General features: G+C 48.4%; 1 protein-coding gene across 4 annotated transcripts in view; it reads left to right on the top strand.

Annotated features, from left to right (window-relative positions):
- Positions 1-22,149, top strand: part of znf423 (zinc finger protein 423) — a 154,714-nt gene that overhangs the window by 37,170 nt on the left and 95,395 nt on the right. For 3 of the 4 annotated variants that reach the window (XR_011520376.1, XM_015965117.3, XM_070550496.1), the window contains exon 3: positions 3,783-3,992. Coding sequence is in view for 3 of the 4 variants with exons in the window: in XM_015965117.3 (XP_015820603.1) it covers positions 3,783-3,992 (210 nt within the window). In the remaining variant the exon portion in view is untranslated. The remainder of the gene's footprint in view (positions 1-3,782; positions 3,993-22,149) is intronic. The other variant, XM_054733346.2, reaches the window with a different exon arrangement.

Raw genomic sequence — 22,149 nt, 5'->3', positions numbered from 1 at the left:
TTATCCAGCAGCGACCCCACTAACATGTTTGACCAAGTAGTTAATGACACAGCATTTCCCCCCATTCAACCAGCTAATTAAAGTACAGAAATCTAAATTTACTTATTGATAAAAGGAGCAGAAACTGCTTAGATGACCTGTTAGTGCAGTCCATAACCACAGCTACCCCTCTGTGTCCAAATAGTCCCATGATTAACATCCAAACACGAACACACACAAAAACTAAAGTTCAGAGAGTCAAAGTGGTCGAACACCTATTAACGTGAGACCGAAGCCCAGGCTGAGGCCTTTCTCCGGAGCTAACTCTGAAGTCACGTGGCCCGGATGCTCATTAATTATTCAGAATTTTAAGCATTTAATTCCACTTAAACAGAAGAGTTTATCCCCCCCCCCCCCCCCCCCCCCGCTGTTTTCATGAATGTAAACTAGATCTATTAGACCTAGAGTGGTTTTTGTACCAGGCTGTAAACATGTTTATTTCTGCGGCCTGGTCCCGACCGGACCAGGTTTATTGCTTCATTTTGATTACTGCTGATAATCCGCAGAGTTCCTGTGACTCATGCCTGACCAAACTGGGACTCTGGGAATGTTGTCGAACAAAGACCGACTTTGAGAGGAACTGGAGACCAGTGTAAAAACACATGGAGACAATTTAAAGACCTTGTGGTTAACAGGAGAAGCTAGATTTTACTGAACACTCCTGAATGGAGCAGTCCACTTGCGATGGGATCAGGTCTGAACAGAACCTTTGATTTAAGCCGGAACTCAAACATCCCCTCTGCAGCCCAGCCAGGAGGTCCGTTAGTGGTGCTACTGATGCTAGCAGCCGCAGCACCTAGCATGAGCTTACCAGTGTCCGTGCACGGTGAGGCGACTCCCCTGAGCCCCATAAGAGGACCCGTAATTATCCCATCCCAGTGTGGGGTGAGCCGGGTGGGCTGCAGAGTTCAGAGCTGATCCATCTGCAAATAGAAGCAGCAGCAGCTGTGAGCCTCTGTTCAGACACCCATCCCTCCTTCATCCCTCTGCATGGCAGCTGGGAGGAAGAGGAGCGAAGGAAAGGATGAGTGGATTAAAAAGACTGAGAGGGAAGAAGGATGGAGAGGTGTCATCCGTCTCTTCCCTCTGTTGCTATGACAGCAGGTTGTGTTGGCATGCATCCGAGCTGGCGCTGCCCTCACCTCTGGCATCATGGACCCTGGGGAAGAGGGTGCATGTTGTGCACGTTTGCTTGCTTTTTGCTCACAAGCGTTTGTGATGCTTCGCACTAAAAATGGAGAAAAAAAAGTTGTATTATTTTACAACAAGGACTTTTGGTTTTTATTAATTTAAGCTGATAAATACATTTGTAGTTCATTCACGTTTAAGCATCAGATCTTTAGCATGTTTATCTGTTCATGTTTACATCTCTCTCTCTCTGTGTGTGTGTGTGTGTGTGTGTGTGTGTGTATTATGTCAGTCAGGAGGCTTCTCTCTCTCCCTGACCAGACGGCGCTCTCACCACTGGACAGATGGCCAACACCCTCCCTCTCATCTTCCCCAGCTCATCCCTCCTTTTCTCCCTCTATCTCTGTCTTCCTATCCTGCAGCCTCCCCCATCTCCTCCTCCAAACACCTCATCACCTCGATCCCTCGTTCCCCACCTCCCAGAATCCCTCTCTCCCCGCGTACCTCTTCCCATAATAAAGCAGAGTCAAGCAGATCTTCAGCGTCTCACTTTTATTCTCCTCAACTCAGAAAAATGGGATTCTTCATTTGTTGATTTTTGTTTGGAGTAAAAGAGAAAACAGTAATAATCTGAGATTTTGCTCGCCTACTTTAGAATAAACTGAGCAGATTATCGACCTGACGTCTTTGTTTATGGAGAAACCATCATGAGCCTTCATTGGTCGGGTCATGAAACCAGTGATCTGTCAGCTACACTGACCAAACTAGACCGCTGTCTGGTGTAGAGAAGATAAAATAATTAAATAAAAAGTAAATAAAAATGTTTGTTGCTTTAATAAAAAAATATTAAAGTGATTTCAGATTAGTCCTGTTGAGTGGAAATCAACTGTGTGATGTTTCACTTAGTCAACGTGTCAAGATAAAGGAAATACAAATTTATGAGTTTTTATTGACATGTTCTCCTCTCCTCTCCTTTCATCCTCTCCTCTCATCCTCTCCTCCTCTCCTCTCCTCCCATCCTCTCCTCTCCTCTCATCCTCCTCTCCTCTCCTCCCATCCTCTCCTCTCCTCTCATCCTCTCCTCTCCGCTCATCCTCTCCTCTCCTCTCCTTTCATCCTCTCCTCTCATCCTCTCCTCCTCTCCTCTCCTCCCATCCTCTCCTCTCCTCTCATCCTCCTCTCCTCTCCTCCCATCCTCTCCTCTCCTCCCATCCTCTCCTCTCCTCTCCTCTCCTCTCCGCTCATCCTCTCCTCTCCTCTCCTTTCATCCTCTCCTCTCATCCTCTCCTCCTCTCCTCTCCTCCCATCCTCTCCTCTCATCCTCTCCTCTCCTCTCCTCTCATCCTCTCCTCTCCTCTCCGCTCCGCTCCGCTCATCCTCTCCTCTCCTCTCCTCTCCTCTCCTCTCCTCTCCTCTCCTCTCCTCTCCTCTCCTCTCCTCTCCTCTCCTCTCCTCCGTCCCTCCCCTCTCCTTTCTGTTCCTCTCCTCTCATCCTCTCCTCTTTCCTCCTCTCCTCTCCTCTCCTCTCCTCATCTTCTCCTCCGTCCCTCCCCTCTCCTTTCTGTTCCTCTCCTCTCATCCTCTCCTCTTTCCTCCTCTCCTCTCCTCTCCTCTCCTCTCCTCATCTTCTCCTCCATCCCTCTCCTCTCCTCTCATCCTCTCCTCTTTCTTCCTCTCCTCATCTTCTCTTCTCTCCTCTCCTCTCCTCTCCTCTCCTCTCCTATCTTCTCCTCCTCTCCTCTCCTCTCCGCTCATCCTCTCCTCATCTTCTCCTCCGTCCCTCCCCTCTCCTCTCTGTTCCTCTCCTCTCATCCTCTCCTCTTTCCTCCTCTCCTCATCTTCTCCTCCTCTCCTCTCCTCTCCTCTCCTCATCTTCTCCTCATCTTCTCCTCCATCCCCCTCCTCTCCTCTCCTTTCCTCTCCTCTCCTCATCTTCTCCTCCGTCCCTCCCCTCTCCTCTCTGTTCCTCTCCTCTCATCCTCTCCTCTTTCCTCCTCTCCTCATCTTCTCCTCCTCTCCTCTCCTCTCCTCTCCTCTCCTCTCCTCTCCTCATCTTCTCCTCCATCCCTCTCCTCTCCTCTCCTCTCCTCTCCTCTCCTCTCCTCTCCTATCTTCTCCTCCTCCTCTCCTCCTCCTCTCCTCTCCTCTCCTCTCCTCTCCTCTCCTCTCCTCTCCTCTCCCGTGCCGGTCCTGTTGGATCCTCAGCATTTATAATGTGATAATAAGGTGTGAAAATGGAGACACAATAGAGCGGTGAGGATTGGGTCGCCTCAGCTCTCCACTGGTCTCCTGTCACACGTTGTCTGATACACACACACACACACACACACACACACACACACACACACACACACACACACACACACACACACACACACACACACACACACACACACACACAGTCAGGATAATCCTGATACTGTATAATTACCAATGATGGGTTGATTAGCCCCTAAAATAGCTGCTGCAAAGACAAACAGTCTAAAGAAATCTGAGTATCTTCTTTATTTTTGATGCTAACATCTAAAAGTGACACATCAGCTGTCAGTGTCTGTGCCTAAATGCTCTTGTGACCTGCCGTAGATTCCTAAATAAACTCTTGTTTGTTTCCTCAGAAGTTCCTGCTCCTGAGAAAGAGGTGGAGCCTAAAGAAAGCCAGGGGGTGGGAGCTGAAGACGGAGAGCAGGAGGATCATGACGAGCGAGAGGACCGAGATCACGATGACGACCTGGATGATGAGTCCATCTTCACCTGTGACAACTGTCAGCAGGACTTCGACTGTCTGGCTGAGCTCACCGAACACAGAACCAACCACTGCCCGGCCGGTGAGACCTCTCATCCTGGTTGTCATGACACCGTAGAAGCCACAGCTTAATGTTGGCTGGAATATCTCGGACAGTCGGGCGGTCCATTGGTCCTCCCGATGACCTCGTTGGTCACATGCTGCAGGTGCTTCGCAATCAAATGTGTTGAACGAATGTTCTTAGTTTCCTGGGTGACCGATCCATCCCCGTGTTTGATCTCCTATAGTCGTAATACCCGTAGGATCCACTGGGACGCCCACAGAGGCTGTTATTATTGCTGCTGTAATTAACGAAGTGGCTGAAAGGAGCGCGACAGGCTGATCCAAACGCTTCCTTAACAAGTCGACCTTTGATGGGACCGGGCTACATCTGTAGGGTTAGCATGCGCATGTATTTTGGGTGCTACACTGCATTTGACCAATAAGATGTGAATTTCTATATAAATATGGAAATCCAATCTGATTGGTCTTTGAATGTTTAACCAGAAGAATTAGAGTTCTTTTTTTATTCAGGGATCGTAACACACTTTGTATTAATTCAGACAGAGTCAAGTTTATAAAAAGTAAGAAATTTATTTTCTAAACAATTAAAAACATGACAACTAGGAAACACGTTACGTGATGAATGAATCTAAGCGGATGGAATGTGAGGTGTGATGATGTGTGAATGTGATGCTATCAGAACCCTCGTATCTGGAGTAACTGAGTTCTGAGGGGGAGTGAATTTGGTCTGTGATGGTTTATAAACCCACATCAGACGCAATCTGTCGCGTCTACGTACCCTCTCGAAGACCTCCGTGGTAGATCCGGAATGTGTTGAAGTCCGTGGACCCCAAAGGTACCGAAGTCTGTAGAAGAAACCGCAGTGCCACTAGACCGGTCTCGAGATGTCTCCAGGTCACGACAGGTAGTTATTTGCGTCTATGGAATGTCTCTTAAGGAGTCGGAGCTGAGTCAGCTTTATTCTGAAGGAACCGTTTGTGGTCAGCTGTAGCGTGCAACAGGTTTTGACAGCTTGCCAAAAGATGCGATGGGAGAAGAGTTTTCCTCCGGTGGCCAGTCAGAGTTCGCCTCAACTGATTCACTAGGATGTGAGTTCTGTTTTAGGAATTGCCATGTTTTGACTTACTGACAAATAGGGCTGCAACAAACGATTATTTGGATAATCGATGAATCGGATGGGGTCTCGACACGATTAATCGATTAATCGGATTACATGGGGACATTGTTAAAAACTGCTAGGGAAACGTTATTTCTCTCCTTCCTTCACTTTATTTAACACAACATTATTAGAAAACAGTTCAATAGCAGAAAAACAACATCCCATCACCTAAATTGTCTAATAAGGTGTATAGACAGAGACCCTAAGCTACACCTATTTGTGACCTAAAATGCTTGGTCCAAGTTAAACAGCTTAAAGAGCAAGTCAACCCCTACCAGAGTCTAACTCCACTCCCACTTCATGTTGGGAACTTTGGAAGAGTTGCGCAACACAACGAATCGATGACGCAATTCGTTGCCAACGCTTTTAGTAATCGATTTTCATCGAATTTATGGACTCGTTGTTTTAGCCCTACTGACAAATCAGAATCTTACATGTAAAGGGGTTTTGCCAACAACCTCAAAAACCACACCTTGCATCAGATACAGGAGCTCCGACTTGTGGAACAGAAAGCAATGTGTCATGAGATTAGTTTAACCTTGTCATCGTCATGCGTCTGAGTGTGTGAGCTGTCGGTAGGTAGAGATGCACTTGTTAAATCAAACTTTACTGATCACAACATAATAATATTCATTTCAACTTCAGTAATTTAAGCACAGATTAATCAAAGCATAGTTATTATTCTTCAGCCATCATTGTTTATTCAACCATATAATTATTTACGTATTCCATTATTATAGCTTCTTGTTTTGTGAAGCAAAGCAGATAAAGACAAGAGGAAACTTGAGAGGGACCTTGGTCAGGCAACAGTATCTTTCTTGCAGATTAAAGGTTCCAGTTAAGACTTTTGTCTCCATCTGACCCGATACTGGAGAGGTCAACTGCAGATGAAAAACTGACCATTTCTGGACGCTGCACATCCATGGTCAGACCTGCATCCTCCTGGTCTCCTGCAGGACTCCACGTCTAAAACCTCGCCAAAACTTTCTTTCCTTTATCAGATACGCTTCAGCGAAGAGCAACAGAAACCCCAGAGACAGATGTGGTGAAGGCTGCAGGTCTGGATGTGGTGCAGGTGGTGCAGCGAGAGGGTTGCAGGTTTAAATCCTGACTGCGTGGAGTCAGTAGGGCCGCTACTGGAGAAAAAGTCACATTAAATTAGTCCCAACCCTGCAGCTTGTAATGAAACCACTTTAGCTTATGCTGCACCCCCGCCTCCTGGTGACGAGGAACTCGGGGGTGTTTTTTGTTCTTTTGGGTCAGATGCTGATGCTGTCATGATCCAGTCATACCTGTAGACTCAACACTCTTTTGTCAAATCAGCCAGAGTAACGTCCAGCTCTCCGTTCAAAGCCTCCTACCACTGAGACGTGGACAAGTGTCCAATTAATGTCTACGTCTGTCTCATGTCCACAACCCAACCTCACGTATTTCTGAAACCCTCCGAATTTCCTTTGGGTGCCTCTGTTCTTTACGTTTTCATATTAACCTCCGTTAGCATCCTCCTCAGCTCCAGACTTCAGACACCTGAGGTGATTGTAAAAGGGTTTTCACACACATGCAGAAGATGATAGCATCAAGTTAATCAACCTCCTCATGTCTCTGTAGCACGAGCTGCAGAGAGGACTCAGTCTGAAGGTGGAGAACACGCAAGGAAACACAGCTGATGTCCATTTGTGGACAAAGACAGGTTCTTTATGATGGTGTGTCCTCTATCATCTCTATCAGGACTTCCTGGTTCCTTCTTCTCTCTCTCACCATCAGCTGTTGCTCCAGCGGTAAACAGCAACCTGTGGATAGAGCTGGCCGACTTCATGTCCCTAGAGACTCTTAAGGCATTTTATCAGGTTGTTTCGAAAGTGACTCGCTGGTAATTAAAACGAGTTACGGCAGAGCAGCAGCTGTTTACATTACACATATTTAAACAGCTGCTTCCTAAAAAGCAGGGAAATTATAGAGCTGCAGGAACGGCAGCAGAGGAAGAGTCTGGTAAAACTCTTCATGCAAACATTTTAGTGGGAGGACATTAACTCTGCAAATTAATTTTAAAGGATGGTCTGGATCAGTGGTTCTCAATCCAGGTCCTTGATGGCTGGTATGCAGCATGTTTATGTTGTTTCTCTGCTCAAACATACCTCATTCAGTGCATGAATCACCTGCAGCAGCTCACCAGGCTCTGCAGAGGACCACTGGTCTGGATAATATCAGTGCTACTGTTTTACCACCCAGCAAGACTTTTAGGTGTCTTCAGTGGTTTTAGGTCCCTCTCCATGAGGAGAAGAGAGTGAGAACCTGAGAAGTTGTTCATGTGGAGACGACCAGAACCACAGCTGACTGGACTCTGCAGAGAGCTGATTGTGTTTCTGGAGCTAAAAGCACATCTTGGTCTGGTTTAGACATGGAGTCATGGGCCGATGAGCTGGTAGTCAAAACAACGCAGACAACATTTAGCCGGAGTCTTTTGCTATGATTGTGTGTGTGTGTGTGTACCCGTAATCTTCCCACAGACATGTGATAGCCTTTTTTGTTTTCTTGCTGAACGCTCCTTTTTTGCTCACTCATATGTGAACACACACCTCTGGTTGTTTATGTCATGTCACAGTCAGACGCACGCTGGGAGCGTCTCGCGGGGGCGCCTGTCAGAGCGCAGGATGTGGCCTGTGATTTCAGCTCAGGAGTCTGTGGAGGGCTACATGTTGCTGAGGGGTGGGGGTAACGGAAAAAATGAAATGATAAAGCATGCTCTCCTCCGGAGAAAAGCCGGCTGAGATTGCAGAGTAATCCCGTGGCTCTGCTGGATCCGAGTGCACTCGGATGCCTGTTTGTGTTGTCTGGTCATTAAACACGTGAGCGTGCACGTGTGTGTGTGTGTGTGTGTGTTCTGGGGAGGACAAATCTAAATGAAAAGGCTCAGATGAAAGAATTCTCCTAAACTCTCTGGAGACCTCTGCAGCCGGGGAACAGAGACACAAACGTATGGAAGATGACACAAAACTCAAACTACCGGCGTGACGGAGTTAATGGCTTCATGCATTATGCAGTCGTGACCTCGAACAGAACGTTGGCCATCTTGGGTGGGTGGTGAATGGCAGAGGGGCCGTGCTGGATGAATTAACATGCTGCTAGTGTTATATCCTCTGAAACCCCACGCGTGGTCATAATGTTATGGCAGATGGGTGTATATTGAAGTAGCGCTGTATCTTGTTTACCAGTTTGGTGTCGTTTCATGAAAAAAAATCATAAAACATTAAACTAATTCATTCTGTGTGATGGAGTCACTAAAGTCTTGTCTGGAATCGGCTGAAGTTCAGCGGGATCGGTGTCGTCTGTGATCTGAAACGTTTTCGGTTTTACGATCAATGAATGACCCACACTTGTGTAGCGCCTTTCAGAGTCAGAGGACTCCAAAGTGCTTTACACTACATTGAACCATTCATCCATTCACACCCTGGTGGGGATGAGCTACATCGTAGCCACAGCTGCCCTGGCGTGCACTGACACGGGCGAGGCTGCTGAACGCCGGCGCCTCCGGCCGCCACCAGCAGGCGAGGTGAGTCAAATGTCTTACCCGGGAAACAACAGCAGCATTCCCTGCCATGAGCCGGGATCAAACCCACAACCCTCCGATGACCGGGCAGCCTGCTGAGGTGAAGTCACCCAAACAAAGTGTCGGCCTTTAAAACGAACCGCTTCAGCGTTTTTCTGTTTCGATTCTTCATCCATGTGTTGATTTAATCTCCTGCTCACGTGGGCCCAAAACGTCCTGGAGAATGAAAGAACAATAATAAAACAGTTTCCGCTACAATCAAGTCTGAGAGGTTCAAGTGTTGGACTCCAAATCCAGATCAGCTTTTCCTTTAGAAGATCTGACTCCACTGGGTTAGGTAACATGTAAAAATCACGACGCCGGGAGGAGAGAGGCGGGTTTAAACTGGTCCAGGTAAAGTTCACCCTGCTCCGTCTCTGGCTGTAGCTTCGTTTTGTTGTGCCGTGTCGATCCTGTCAACGTGGGTCAGCAGCTTGAGAGGAGCGCAGCGATCTCCGCTGGTGTCTGTGATGCTAACTGTACCGTTGTAGGGAATGAGTCCCAGGCTAGCAGCTAGCTGCTGCTGCTGCTCGCTGAATGGGTCCCAGGTGCGAGAGTGAAGCACCGAGTAATTCAGTGCCACTCCAGCAGAAGGCCTGTAAAGAGGCACCATTAATTTGAGTGGAAATTGGACAAACACACACAGACAAACACTGGTGCAGATCGGTGACGCGTAAGTGTGTGTAGAAGCACTTAGACACGCACAGAGAACGCACATCTGGTTAATGCGATGCTGCATCAGTGTGCATGAGCCTCATAGCTCAGCTGGCTGTGTGTGATGGAGATTACAAGTCTCTGTTACTACAGGGTGTGTGTGTGCGTGTGTGTGTGTTGGATCTAATTGGACGTGAACCTTCTTGCTGCGTAATCAGTTCTAAGCTTATTTTTATTTTAGATTTATTCATCCGGCAGCGTTAATAAACCCGAGACGTGATTTATTTGTGGTTTTGTGGATTTTCTGAACCACATAAAACCCGAGGAACCAAATGGTTCCTAGATGACCTCTTTCTGGTCCTAAATGTTCCTTAAATCAGAACCAAAACATCCTGAATGACATTTCGGATTAACAGAAAGACAACAGCAGCTTAGGTCAGCTCTGGTTCCTGCCAAGGTCTACAGAACCACTCCAGAAACCCCAGATGGACTCCAGCAGCAGAAGACCACACCAGGTGTCTCTCCTGTCAGCTAAGAACAGGAACCTCAGGCTCCAATTCCCACAGGATCACCTGAACTGGACCAGGACAGACTGGAACGACCTTTCCTAGTCTGATGGGTCTGGATCTCAGCTCCATCCTAGCCCTGACCCATCTTCTGATGCTACTCCCAGCAGGATCATGCACCATGTCACACACTCGGATCGTCTCTAACTGGTTTCTAGAACATGACCTGAAGTTCACTGGACTCCAGCGGCCTCCACAGTCACCAGATGGCAGTCCAGTCCAGAACCTTTGGGATGTGGTGGAACAGGAGCTTCTCATCATGGAGCTGATGCTGTCATGTCAGGATGCACCAGAACCTGTGAGGAACGTTGGGTTATTCTAACTCCACTCAGTGTCTGCATCTTCATTTCCTTTATCAGAAGGTCTCCTCCTCTGGATTGTGCTTTCTGCTGCACACCGTTCCCCTCCTGATGGGATGCTCTCTGGTGGGTGTGTAATTCCTGTTTCACGTCTGCTCCCTTTTTTGAGGATCTGTATCATGTGTGAGAGAAAAAGTGTGAGTCAGGGGAGTGTTGATGGGTCTCAGTAGGAGTCAGAATGTGGAGCAGAGGCTCCCCCGAGGAGAGGAGGAGCAGAGTAAAACCTCCTGCAGATCAAATGGAGAACATTCTCTGGCCCAGCTCCGCCGCACAGAAGCACATTCCTGACGGGGAAGCCTGGGATCTGTCCGTGCCGTTCCAGCATTCCATGGTTGAGTCTAAGTGAAGATTAGAACGGCGTCGGAGCGTTTTCTGTGTCGACACTCTGGGTGTGAATGAAGAACGTGAGAGGGTGAGAGGTTGTTAAAGATGTCAGGATCAACCACCGCAGGAGGAGGTGAAGAGGAGTAAACGAGGAAGCTGTCAGTCAGCGTGTGTGTGTGTGTGTGTGGGGGGGGGGGGGCTGGAGGGGGAGGGGGGGTGAGACTGGCACTGTCAGTGACAAATAGCAAGTCATTAACCCGGCTAGTTGCTGCTTAGACGGTGAGGCGGTGTGGGCGGAAAGTGGTGCATCCATGCAGGAAGAGATCCCTTCCAAAGGTATTTTGTGAGGTTTGTATTAATTGAGCCCATCCAGCTGCACTCTCGCCTGTTTTCTACACCCCCCACCTTGGTGCTGCTGCTGGTGGTGGGGTGTGTGTGTGTGTGTGTGTGTGTGTAGAGAACAGGCAAGAGTGCAGCTGGAGATTACCACAGGGAGCAGGAGACAAAAAAGGCAAGAGAAAGTGGAGGCAAGCCTGAAGACGTGCAGAAGAAAGGAGAGAGGAGGAGTGTTTGTGCGGGGGCCTTTGGGTGACTGGTTCCTCCCCCTTTGGGATGCCTCCCCACACCCACCCCTCCGCTAAGCTCATGCCGTCTGTAACGACCCACACACACACACACACACACACACACACACACACACACACACACACACACACACACACACACACACACACACACACCTCGCTGCTTCTGTCGTCAGGATAGCAGCTGAGTCCTGTGAGGCCGAGACTTATTAAAACCACAGATCACTTTCTAGTGGAGGGGCAGAGTTTGGTGTGTGTGTGTGTTTGTGTGTGTGCGTGTGCATGTGCATGTGCATTTGCACGTGCATGTGTGTGCCTCGTGCCACCATCATTACACTGACTCTGTTGACTGACTAAACAAATAGTTGTTTCAATCACTCCATTTTTCTTTTTAGTTTACATGAATCCCCCCTCCACACACACACACACACACACACACACACACACACACACACACACACACACACACACACACACACACACACACACACACACACACACACACACACACACACACACAGATTGTGCTTTGCCCTCACCCCTTCTTCCTCCCTCCCCTCCCTTCCCTCTGTGTGTCTGTACCCCAGGGTGGCCTGAAGATTCCTGTGCTAAGCTCTTGGCATACATACAAGTACACACACACACACACACACACACACACACACACACACACACACACACACACACACACACACACACACACACACACACACACACACACACAGCTGGCTGCCGCTCAGGTTTTCCAGGGAGAAAGCAGGAGCCCGGCACCAGAGGAGAGAGGGGTGGGGGGAGAGGGGGTGGGGGTACTACATGTGGAGAAGGAGAGGGGGTGCGACGGAGAAGGGTTGTTGTGAAGTCATTTTTCATCACAGGGTTCATTTTTCACTGCAGTTCTCTCCATCGCTCTGTTTCTCTTTATCTGTCCTCTCCTCCTCCTGTTCCCCTCCCTTGATCCCGCTTTGTCTCTCTTTATCTTCCCTTTTCCTCCCCTCTCTCCCTCCTCTTTCCCCTCTTGCCTAAACTCTCTCCATCCTCTCTCTCTTTCAGCCTACTTTCTCTTTATGAAATATGGATGGGAGCAGTTTTGGGCGCGTTGAGAGGTTTGCAGTCGGAGGGAGGGATGGATGGAACTTGGGAGTGATGGAGGGATGGGGGGGGGGCTCTTGTCTCGGCAGACGTGCCTTGTGCATGCACCTAAACACCTCACTGAGCAATCTGTCAACATGTCAGCAACACATGTTTGGTTAAAACAGAGAAGCAGAGAGGAGAGGTAAAAAAACGAGCTCTCCCCCTCCGGTGGGAGTAATGGCTCCCACCAGGACTCTGGAAATGCTTTGAATTCAGCAGATTTCTATTGCGGGGCTCTCCCCCGAGGGCGTCTTTTTTTCCCCTTTTCTTTTTAGTTTTTTTACGATGCCTGCATCTCAGAAATTTGAGCCCGAAGACCCCTGGGGGCGTCCTTTCATAATGCCTGAAAATGTAGGGTTATATTGTGTGCTCTTCCCCATGGGGCTTTTATTAATACCTGTATTCACTGCCGCTGGAAATTACACAGGCGGCGCTGCAGGGGCCTGCGCTCGCTCCAGGAAGGGAGAAAGACTCCGCAGGGGCGTTTTCTCTCTTCCCCTCTCTCTTTTCTCTCTCCCCCCCTCCACCTCTTCTTCCTCCTTCCCCTCCCACTTGGACTCTCTTCCCTTTTTACTTACTTAATGCAAGAGTGAGAAAGGAGAATTTGCCAAAGGACACAAGAAAGTGTGTGTGTGTGTGTGTGTGTTGGCACCAGGTAACCCTCTTGTGCTCAGCCCTTCTTTGCTCAGAAGAGAAGAAACACGCAGCTTCCTTGTTCCCGTCTTCCCCCCCTCGTCTGATTTCCTCGACGCGGAGCCGCGAGTGTCTCGCTGAACAAATATTTGTGCGTGACGTTTAAGTCCATCGTCCGGCGCCGAGTCGGCTTATCCTCCTCTCTGTCACTGTGTAAAATCCAGACGTTCAAAACCAGCTGAAGGTATTTTCTGTGTGTATTGATCAAATATTTACACACCAAGTTATAGAAATCTGCATTTACATAATTCTGAGTGAATAAAACCAGTCTCCCCAGTCGCAGAGTTCGGGTTTGTAGGAAGAGTCGAGTCGTTCTGCTCCTGACAATCTGAGTTTATTCACCATTATTAAATAAATAAAAACACTTCTGCTGCCAAACGGGATTTTGTTCTTTAGATCATTCAAAAACCAGACATATACCAAAAAAAAATACCACCGGTGTTTGGAATCGGCCAATTTTCAGCAGAATCAGCTTAATCATCCATTCATTATCAGCCGCTTATCCAAGGTCGGGTCACGGATGGAGCAGCCTAAGCAGAGAGGCCCGGACTTCCCTCTCCCCAGCTACTTGGGCCAGCTCTTCCGGGGGAATCCCAAGGCGTTCCCTGGCCAGCTGAGAGACGTAGTCCCTCCAGCGTGTCCTGGGTCTATCTTTAGGTCTCCTCCCAGTTGGACGTGCCCAGAAAACCTCAACAGGAAGGCATCAAAACAGACCCCCTCAACATCTTGGCTGCGCCTAGAAATCCTGTCCATGAAAGTTATGAACAGAATCGGTGACAAAGGGCAGCCTTGGCGGAGTTCAACTCTCACTGGGAGCGAGCCCGACTTACTGCCGGCAATGCGGACCAAGCTCTGACACCGGTCATACAGGGACCTTACAGCCTGTATCAGAGGGTCCGGTATTCCATACTCCCCCCACACGGCCCCCCGAGGGACGCGGTCAAACGCCTTCTCCAAATCCACAAAACACATGTAGCCTGGTTGGGCGAACTCCCACGCACCCTCCAGGACCCCCCTAAGGGTATAGAGCTGGTCCAGTGTTCCACGGCCAGGACGAAAACCACATTGTTCCTCCTGAATCCGAGGTTCAGCAATCCGACGCACCCTCCTCTCCAGAACCCCTAAATAGACCTTACCAGGGAGACTCAGGAGTAACATCCCCCTGTAGTTGGAACACACCCTGCAGACCACCGTTTTTAAATAGGGGACCACCACCCCCGGTCTGCCAATCCAGTGGAACTGCCCCCGATGTCCACGCGATACTGCAGAGCCGTGTCAGCCAATAACATCCAGAGCCTTAAGGACCTCCAGGTGGATCTCATCAACCCCCGGAGCCTTGCCACAGGAGCTTTGTTTTGACCACCTCAGTGACCTCAGCACCAGAGTTTAGAGTCTTATCCCCAGACTCTGCTTTCTCACTGGAAGGCGTGCCGGTGGGATTGAGGAGGTCTTCGAAGTATTCCGTCCACCGATTCCCAACGTCTCGAGTAGAGGTCAGCAGCACACCGTCATCACTGTAAGCAGTGTTGATAGCACACTGCTGTCCCCTTCTGAGACACCGGATGGTTGACCAGAACCTTCTCGAAGCCGTACGCAAGCCTTGCTCCATGGTCCCACGAACTCCTCCCATGCCCGAGTTTTTGCCTCCACAACCACTCGAGTCGCATTACGCTTGGACTGCCGGTACCCATCAGCTGCCTCCTCAGCTTGACAGCATCCCTAACTGCCATGTCCACCAGCGGGCTCGAGGGTTGCCACCATGACAAAATACCAACAACCCTGCAGCCACAGCTCTGGTCAGCATCCTCAACAATAGAAGTACGGATCTTGACCCACTCGCACTCAATGTTCCCCGCTTCCATCGGACGTGCTCAAAATTCTGTCGGAGGAGGGAATTGAAGCCCCTTCCGACAGGAGACTCCGCCAGACGTTCCCAGCAGGCCCTCACAATACATTTGGGCCTGCCAGGTCTGACCGGCATCCTCCCCCACAATCGAAGTAAACTCACCACCAGGTAGTGGTCAGTTGACAGCTCCGCCCCTCTCAGTGTCCAAGACTTGCAGCCGCAGCTCAGATGAAACAACAGCAAAGTTGATCATCACACTGCGGCCTAAGGTATCCTGGTGCCAAGAGCGCATATGGACACCTTTATGCTTGAACAAGGCGTTCATTACGGAAAGCCATGATGTGCACAGAAGTCACAACTCCAATTCAGATCAGGGAGGCCGTTCCTCCCGACCACACCTCTCCAGGTCTCACTGTCGTTGCCCACATGAGCATTAAGGAGTCACTTGAAGGAGCGCTCTCCAGCACCTCCTCCAAGGACTCCAAAACAGGCGGGTAGTCTGAGTTGCAGTTTGGTGCAAAAGCACAAACCACAGTCAGGACCCATCCCCCACACGAAGGCGGAGGGAGGCTACCCTCTCGTTCATCAGGGTATACCCCAACGTACAGGCACCAAGATGGAGGGCAACTAGTATGCCTACCCCTGCTCGGCGCCTCCGAGTGGGAGCAAATCAGCGTAATCAGTGGTCATGAATGTAAAACAGCAGCAACATATATTCGATATAAAAGTTTTTGTAAAAAAAATTCCAGTTTGAGACAAATCAGAACTCAGTATCAGCCCTGGAGAGCAGAGTCGGTGCATTTCTATTACACATTATAATGTGGTCACACACAAAACCAAACCAACCATCAGCTGAGCTAGATTTTCACAATAAGCTGCAAATTCATCTTTAATTATTTCAAAATAAGGTCAGACGTCAGCCTGGGGCATCATGAACACAAAGCTTTTAGTGTGTTTTCAGTCTGAACATCAGAAAAAGCACCAAACGTCTCTTTAAAAATGACCCAAAAAGCGGTTCGGTTCTGCAGAACCGAAGGTGGACGGGTCGTAGTGTGAGTCTGGATTCAGAACCTCAGACAGTCTTTAGGTTCTCAGTGGTTCTGCTAAAGTGCCTCTTGTGTTCCGGTTCCATAAAGACTATAGGTGTGTGTGTGTGTGTGTGTGTGTGTGTGTGTGTGCGTGCGTGCGCGCAGATGGGTCAGAATAGAGTCGTCATGGCCCATGTGAGACCTCTGTCATGTGTGTGTGTGTGTGTGTGTGTGTGTGTGTGTGTGTGTGTGTGTGTGTGTGTGTGTGTGTGTAATGAGGAACAGGCCATTCCTTTGGATTCCTGCTCCCCTGCCAACAACCAGGAACCCCAGAACACCCACACCCTCCTGCTGGCACCTGGGACCTTTTTCATTTTCCTCCATCTTCATCTCCTCCTAACTCTTCAAGTAGACGTGACTCCTCCTCCCCTCATTTTTGTTCACCTCTTCTCCCCCCTCCCTTGTCTCTCTAAAAACACAGTGTGTCTTTTTCTCTCTCTCTCCCGTTGGTCCTCCCTGCAGAGTTCTCAAACTCCAAACTGACCACATCCCTTCCTTTCACCCTCTGCCTCCCTTCCCCCATCATCTCAGTTCCCTGTGGAGCTGGCCCCAAAGCTCTGATCCTGTCCCTCATAACCCCAACCTTCCCACTGTGCCCTCTCAGGATACACACACACACACACACACACACACGCACGCACGCACGCACACACACACACACACACACACACACACACACACACACACACACACACCAATTATGAGCTTCAGTCACAGCGTTTTATGTTTCCTGAATGGATTGAGGAGCTAACGGCTAGCTAAAAATGAAGCCACCCCAGGGGTCTGCACCATGTGGCCCTTGATTAATTCCACTGATACACTTAGCAACTTTTTCATATTTTTACATCATTTTCTTGAGGCAGTTTGTGCTGAAACCACCCTTTACAGGGTTAACGACAGGCCACGCCCCTTTCGCCCCCTGTGGCCAGAATATTCCACTTGCAACTTCAACCTGGCGGGCCGCGCTTTGGCACATTTCCTGCATGTTTTAGATCATGAACTCAGCTGATTTGTTAATTTTAGTGATGAATCACTTCTGTAGACACTAATGAAGGCTGGGAGACATTTAAGCTGTTGGATTAAGGTGTTAAAAAGACGAACGCACAGCGTTTGGTTCTGGGGAGTGCTGAAAACCAGCCAAAACTGCCTAGTTCCCCTTTTAAGTTTATTTCAGCAGGTTAGTCGGCCCGCTACAGCAGAACAACACTAATATTTCATCACCTCAGCACCACAGTTAGCTAAAGGTGGGTCCAGTTTTCACCAGGAACATGTTTTCAATGATCAGCTGAGTAATGTCATTCTAAATGCCACAAAAACAAATCATTTTTACTGATTTTACCTAAAAGAAGAAGGTAGTTTTACACATTTATTGAAATATTACGAATTTTATGATATTAAAGGCCGGGCTCCTTGTTACTTTAAATAATCCACTATAAACCTTTCATCTGTTTTATTTATGTCTAACAGAGACATTAAGTTTACTCGTTTTCTACCAAAATAACAAAAACCGATGCTGCATCGATTTTTCCCCTTTTATTAAACGAAAAATACTCTACAAAGTGAAATGTACCCGACTTTTTACATTTTCTTCTTTATTATTTCTGATTAATGAACCTGACCTGACCTCCGGGTGTCTTACATCGATTTAAGCTGCAGGATTTGCTCCTATGAAGGATATGGAAACAAACACTACTCTTTATACGTGACACAAAGGTACACTGAGGTGCACAGGCACGTGCACACACACACACACACACAGATGCATGCATGCAGCCGTGCACACACGCAGAGTTTCAGTCACAGACAGTGGTGGCAAAGGGCAGCGTACCACAGGGAGAAGGCCTGTAATAGTTTTAACCCGGTGCTCAGGTGTGACTCGCCTTTGTCCAGATAAATGTCAGAAAAAAGCACAACTCCAGGGAGCGGGGGGAGGAGAATGAGTAAGGAAGAATGGAAATGTAGAAAAGTCAGGCTGTTGTAGATGGAAATTTCTTCTGTGGAATCAGTAAAACATGGAATTTTAACAAACTTTTATCCAGATTCGGAATGACTCCGACATTCCAGGTGGACAGTTTTACCGCAGAGGCGATGCTGTCTGGTCGACTCGTCTCCAAAGTGACAGACTTTATTTTTTCAGCACTCTGACCGCCTGGCTTCAACGACGGCTGAACGTCTGTTTTTGCCAGGTTTTCTCCGAGGGGCCGGGGTGACGTGGGGGGCTGGGAGCCCTCGCTCCGCTCTGTTCTCTCCACGCCTCAAGAGCCCCCCAGGGGGCCGAGAGGACCAACTCTGCCAGCCTCGCTCTCACACTCCCATCAGCCCCTACACACACACACACACACACACACACACACACACACACACACACACACACACACACACACACACACACACACACACACACACACACACACACACACACACACACACACGCACACACACACACTGACGTCAGCTGCTCCGGGCCTTCTCCCCTGGGTGCTACCAGAGCCCTTTGTTTCCATCCCCCTGCTCCCTCCCAGCCTTCCTCCTCTCCATCTCTCCTTCCACCCCTCCTTACTCCTCTCCCTGTCCTTTGTCCCTAGAAATAGCTGTCCTGCTTACTGCCTGATTGGAATTCACTTCACTGCGGGGAGTCACAGGGGAGGGCCTTTGTGTCCATGATTATGTGTGCACATGCAAGTGTGTGTGTGTTTTTAACATGATTGTGTGTGTGTGTGTGTGTGTGTGTGTTTCATGTTTACCGGGAGGTTTTTATTCTGTTGACTCAAACGTTGCTGCAGCAGGAAATCTGCACGAATCCTGATTAAGACCCCCTCTTCACATGGCAGATCGATTTAGAATTAAAGTCGGTTTAATCTGCAGCGTGAAAACTGGGTGATTTCTGTTTTACATTTCTAAAAGTGAGCTATATTCCCTCTAATTTAGCTTCTGCAGCCTTAATAATGCAGTAAAGAGGCTGTTAAAGGATGCTCCTGACAGTTTGGTTCATAATTTCTGCACCACAAGCTGAGTCGCACGCTGAGGTGGATGCATGTGATCATTGCTGTTTGTTTGTGTTTGTTAGCACAATTATGCAAAAACTATCCAACAAATGGCCGAGCTGTGTGGTGGAGAGCTGCAGCATGAAAACAGAAGCTAACTGGAGCGGTTTTGTTTTCGTTCAAAAAGATGAATTTCTTCATGGATGAAGATGCTGGTAGCAAGTTTTGATGGAAACAGCTGAAATGATTTTCCTCCATTGGGTAGCTGGACTCAACCTTAGAGAGAAGGAGAGGAGCTCCACCATCTTGGATGAAGAGCTCCTCCTCATCAACAGGAAGCACCTAAGGTTGGTCAGGATGCCTCCTGGTCACCTCCCCCTGGAGGTTTTCTGGGAGGAGGTATCAGGGCAGACTCAAATTTGTGGTCTGGTAACATCTTGGAATCCTCCAGGAGGTGCTGGAAAGTTTCTCTTGGTGAGGAGAAGGAGGTCTGCTTCCCACCTGGATCTGGTACCTGGGATAAGCAGGTGGTTGGATGAAGCTCAGATTTGTTTAGCTGGAATTCTGAACATTACAAAACTTCTCCAGATATCCCAAGTGTCCCTGCGGGCCTCTAGAACCCATTTAGAACCCATCTAGAACTCATTTAGAACCCATCTAGAACCCGTTTAGAACCCATCTAGAACTCATTTAGAACCCATCTAGAACTCATTTAGAACCCATCTAGAACCCGTTTAGAACCCATCTAGAACTCATTTAGAACCCATCTAGAACCCGTTTAGAACCCATCTAAAACTCCTTTAGAACCCATCTAGAACTCATTTAGAACCCATCTAGAACCCGTTTAGAACCCATCTAGAACTCATTTAGAACCCATCTAGAACCCGTTTAGAACCCATCTAAAACTCCTTTAGAACCCATCTAGAACCCATCTAGAACTCATTTAGAACCCATCTAGAACCCGTTTAGAACCCATCTAGAACTCTTTTAGAACCCATCTAGAACCCGTTTAGAACCCATCTAGAACTCACTTAGAACCCAACCCTGTTTAGAACCCATCTAGAACCCATCTAGAACTCATCTAGAACTCATTTGGAACCCATCTAGAACCCGTTTAGAACCCATCTAGAACTCATTTAGAACCCATCCAGAACCCATCCAGAACCCGTTTAGAACCCATCTAGAACTCATTTAGAACCCATCTAGTACCCGTTTAGAACTCATCTAGAACCCGTTTAGAACCCATCTAGTACCCGTTTAGAACTCATCTAGAACCCGTTTAGAACCCATCTAGAACTCATTTAGAACCCATCTAGTACCCGTTTAGAACTCATCTAGAACCCGTTTAGAACCCATCTAGAACTCATTTAGAACCCATCCAGAACCCATCCAGAACCCGTTTAGAACCCATCTAGAACTCATTTAGAACCCATCTAGTACCCGTTTAGAACTCATCTAGAACCCGTTTAGAACCCATCTAGGTCCCACCGGAAACCCGTCTCAGTTAAGTGTCTGTGAGTTAGAAAGTGCAGAAGCCTGAGACTTTGGGAGTTGGAGACCACATGTCTACAGATACTTTCCCAGTTAGTGAGATTTGAACCAGGAACCCTTTTTGTGACGATGATGTCGTCAGGACCAGATCAGAGTGAATCCAACAGAAAATGTGTATTTTTATGTGGCGTCTCTCTCTGAGGGTTGTGACGTGGATCCGTTACAGTCGGTAGTGAAAAAACAAAAACTGGGTTTCTAGAGGCGTGAGATCTTCCGGACTCCTCAGACCCGCAGAGGTAATCCAGACCTCTGGATTGAGATGTTCGTATCCCAGGTGTCGCTGCTCACCCTCAGATTTCTGCACCACTTTTCTATCTGCTGTGTTTTTGCACGTCCAAACCAGACGGCGCTCTGCGAGTCTTCATTGTGTTTTCTGCCTGTGTGTTTTTGTTTTCACGCTTGCTTCTGCTCCCAGCAAGAATCCGAGGATTGGGGTTAAGGAACAAGAGAATTCCTCCCTCCTAGTCCCTCTTTTCCTCCCCGTCTCTGACTTTCCCCTCTGTTTTTGTCTCTTTCTGCATCACCCCTGCAAGTGGGATGTCTTAAAATATTAACCAATCTGCGCTTCATTTTTTCAGATATGATAGAAAACACACTTCTGAATAAGTCAGGAGCAAAGCTTGCCAGGGAGCGCTGCAAGAAGGGGCAATCAAACAGCAGAAGACAAACAACGAGGAGGAAAGGGGAGGATGGAGAGGTGGATCTGGAATCATCTCATCTGCACTCAAACTGCTCTTGCATCCTCTAACTCCTCAGCTCAGAAAAACTTGGTGAAGTTGCTGCTGGACGCTCGGGCAGCTCTGGGTCCCGTTCAGGTTTTTATCTGGTCTCCAGTCCCACACCCTGCTTCTGAGGGAGTGTTTGGGGTAATGGGCGGTGGACCGAGGTGGGTTTTGGTTAGTGGAGTGAGCGGATCCCCCCCCCCCCCCCTCCAGACTGCCAAGCCGTGCGGCCTGCGAGCATGCAGATAAAACTGCGAGCTTGTGAAGTCAGAGGCGCTCAGTCTTGTGTTCAGAGATTTGTCTGTTTCTGCGTTCGAGTGCGTTTAGTTCTTTAGTGTGTCTGTTGGGAGTTTGTCCTCAGAGACCAGAATGGTGGTGGTGGGGGGGCTGCAGTAACAGCTGCGTGGGGGGGGGGGGGGGGACTGCTCACTGGCTGATAAGGGGAGGGGGCAGGGGCGTTGCATCAAGAAGGCTCGTAACTGCACGCCGTCAGATGTAAACACTCTGAAGCTAGCGGCGGTAAGACGGGTCGAGCTGGGGCGAAGATCCAGGACCCAAACCCCTCTGAACCAGGACCAGGATCAAGATCAGGACTTAGGGTTTTAGTTTTGGCTGCAGCTGCTCCTCATATTTACATGTAAAGCCATCAGAAAAAGATAAAACAAGAATTTATTTATGTTGATCCACAAAAGTCCGATTTTATTGGGGTCTGTGAATGCATCGCAGCTAGACAAGAGACTTTTTACTGGTTGTCTTAATCAACTGAATTGCGTTGGAGTGCCTCAAGACGACTCTTGTCGAGATTTGGAGCTGTATAAATAAAATATTTATATATAAATATATAAATAAAATATTTATATATAAATGTGTAAATAAAATATAGCACCAAAATGCTCCGTGTTGGAAAACCACCTCTGAGAACTAATTCA

The sequence above is a fragment of the Nothobranchius furzeri genome, chromosome 4 (assembly GCF_043380555.1).
Source record: "Nothobranchius furzeri strain GRZ-AD chromosome 4, NfurGRZ-RIMD1, whole genome shotgun sequence".
Lineage (NCBI taxonomy): Eukaryota > Metazoa > Chordata > Actinopteri > Cyprinodontiformes > Nothobranchiidae > Nothobranchius > Nothobranchius furzeri.
This window is presented reverse-complemented; position numbering and strand designations above follow the sequence as displayed.